Source organism: Leptonychotes weddellii, unplaced genomic scaffold (genome assembly GCF_054177405.1).
Source record: "Leptonychotes weddellii isolate Sample4059 unplaced genomic scaffold, ASM5417740v2 HiC_scaffold_41300, whole genome shotgun sequence".
Lineage (NCBI taxonomy): Eukaryota > Metazoa > Chordata > Mammalia > Carnivora > Phocidae > Leptonychotes > Leptonychotes weddellii.
In genome coordinates this window covers 1-936 of record NW_028007806.1, presented here as the reverse complement: position 1 = coordinate 936, position 936 = coordinate 1, and the positions used below count along the sequence as shown (strand labels likewise).

The 936-nt window shown below is 62.4% G+C and overlaps 1 protein-coding gene across 1 annotated transcript; it reads right to left on the bottom strand.

The window, feature by feature from the left end:
* Positions 1-344: 344 nt before the first annotated feature.
* LOC102729538 (coagulation factor X) lies at positions 345-930 on the bottom strand. Its single transcript, XM_006737606.3, has one exon. The coding sequence runs from the start codon at positions 895-897 to the stop codon at positions 361-363; it is 537 nt and encodes a 178-aa protein (XP_006737669.1). The 5' UTR covers positions 898-930; the 3' UTR covers positions 345-360.
* Positions 931-936: the final 6 nt, after the last annotated feature.

Sequence of the window (936 nt, the reverse complement as noted above, 5' to 3'; positions counted from 1 at the left end):
GGACCCCCGCCCCACCCGATCCCTGCTCCCAGAACCTAGTTACTCCAAGTGTCCTGAGCCACGCGGCAGCCTCGGGCACTCAAAACCGGAAACCCCCGCTGCACACAGGAACGGCCCATCGCGGGTTTGGTCATCCCGGGGGCCCCGATCCTACAAAGGATAGCGTTTCCCGAAGAAGCCCCCCAGCCCGGGGAGGGAACAGGAGGCTCTAGTGTTCCAAAGGAAAATTCTCCAGGGCAGAGCCAGAGAAAACCAGGACAAGGGATCCACGCAGACCTCGTCACCGCAGATGGGAGACCTGCTCCAGGCGCCGCCCGTGTGAGCACAAACGAGACACCAGCGGGTCTTGAGGGAATGACTTTAATGTGGGTGGGGCATAGGGTCCCCCGCGCGCACTGGGGCCGCGGACCTGGCTTTCATGGATCTGTCGATCCACTTGAGGAAGTTGGTGACCTTGGTGTAGACCCCATACTTCCCTTTCCGTGCACATCCTTCTCCCCAGCTGACGATGCCGGTGACGAAGTAGGTGTCCTTGAACCGGGTGACGTGGGGGCCCCCGCTGTCCCCCTGGCAGGCGTCCTGGGTCTTCGAGTCGTAGCCGGCGCAGAACATGTTCTGGGTGATGCTGAAGCTGCTGGACAGCTTGCACGTGTTCCTGTCCACGTACGGCACCTCCATCATCTTGAGGGTGCTGGACGGGCGGCCCTTCTCGTGGGTCTTCCCGAAGCCGCTGACGATGCCCGTCTTCTGTGTCATGAGCGTGGCCTCGGCCCAGTCCTTCTGGGGCAGGCAGGCGGGGGCCACGTTCCTGCGGAAGGTGATGGGCGTCTTCAGCTTGATGACGGCGATGTCGAAGTCGTAGGTCTCCCTGACGAACCGGTTGTGCTTGATGATCATCTCCACCTCGTGCGCCACCTCGTCGCCCTCCTCCTTCTC

Excerpts from the sequence above, each read along its gene's own strand:
- LOC102729538 (XM_006737606.3), bottom strand. The coding sequence starts at position 897 with ATGATCATCAAGCACAACCGGTTCGTCAGGGAGACCTACGACTTCGAC.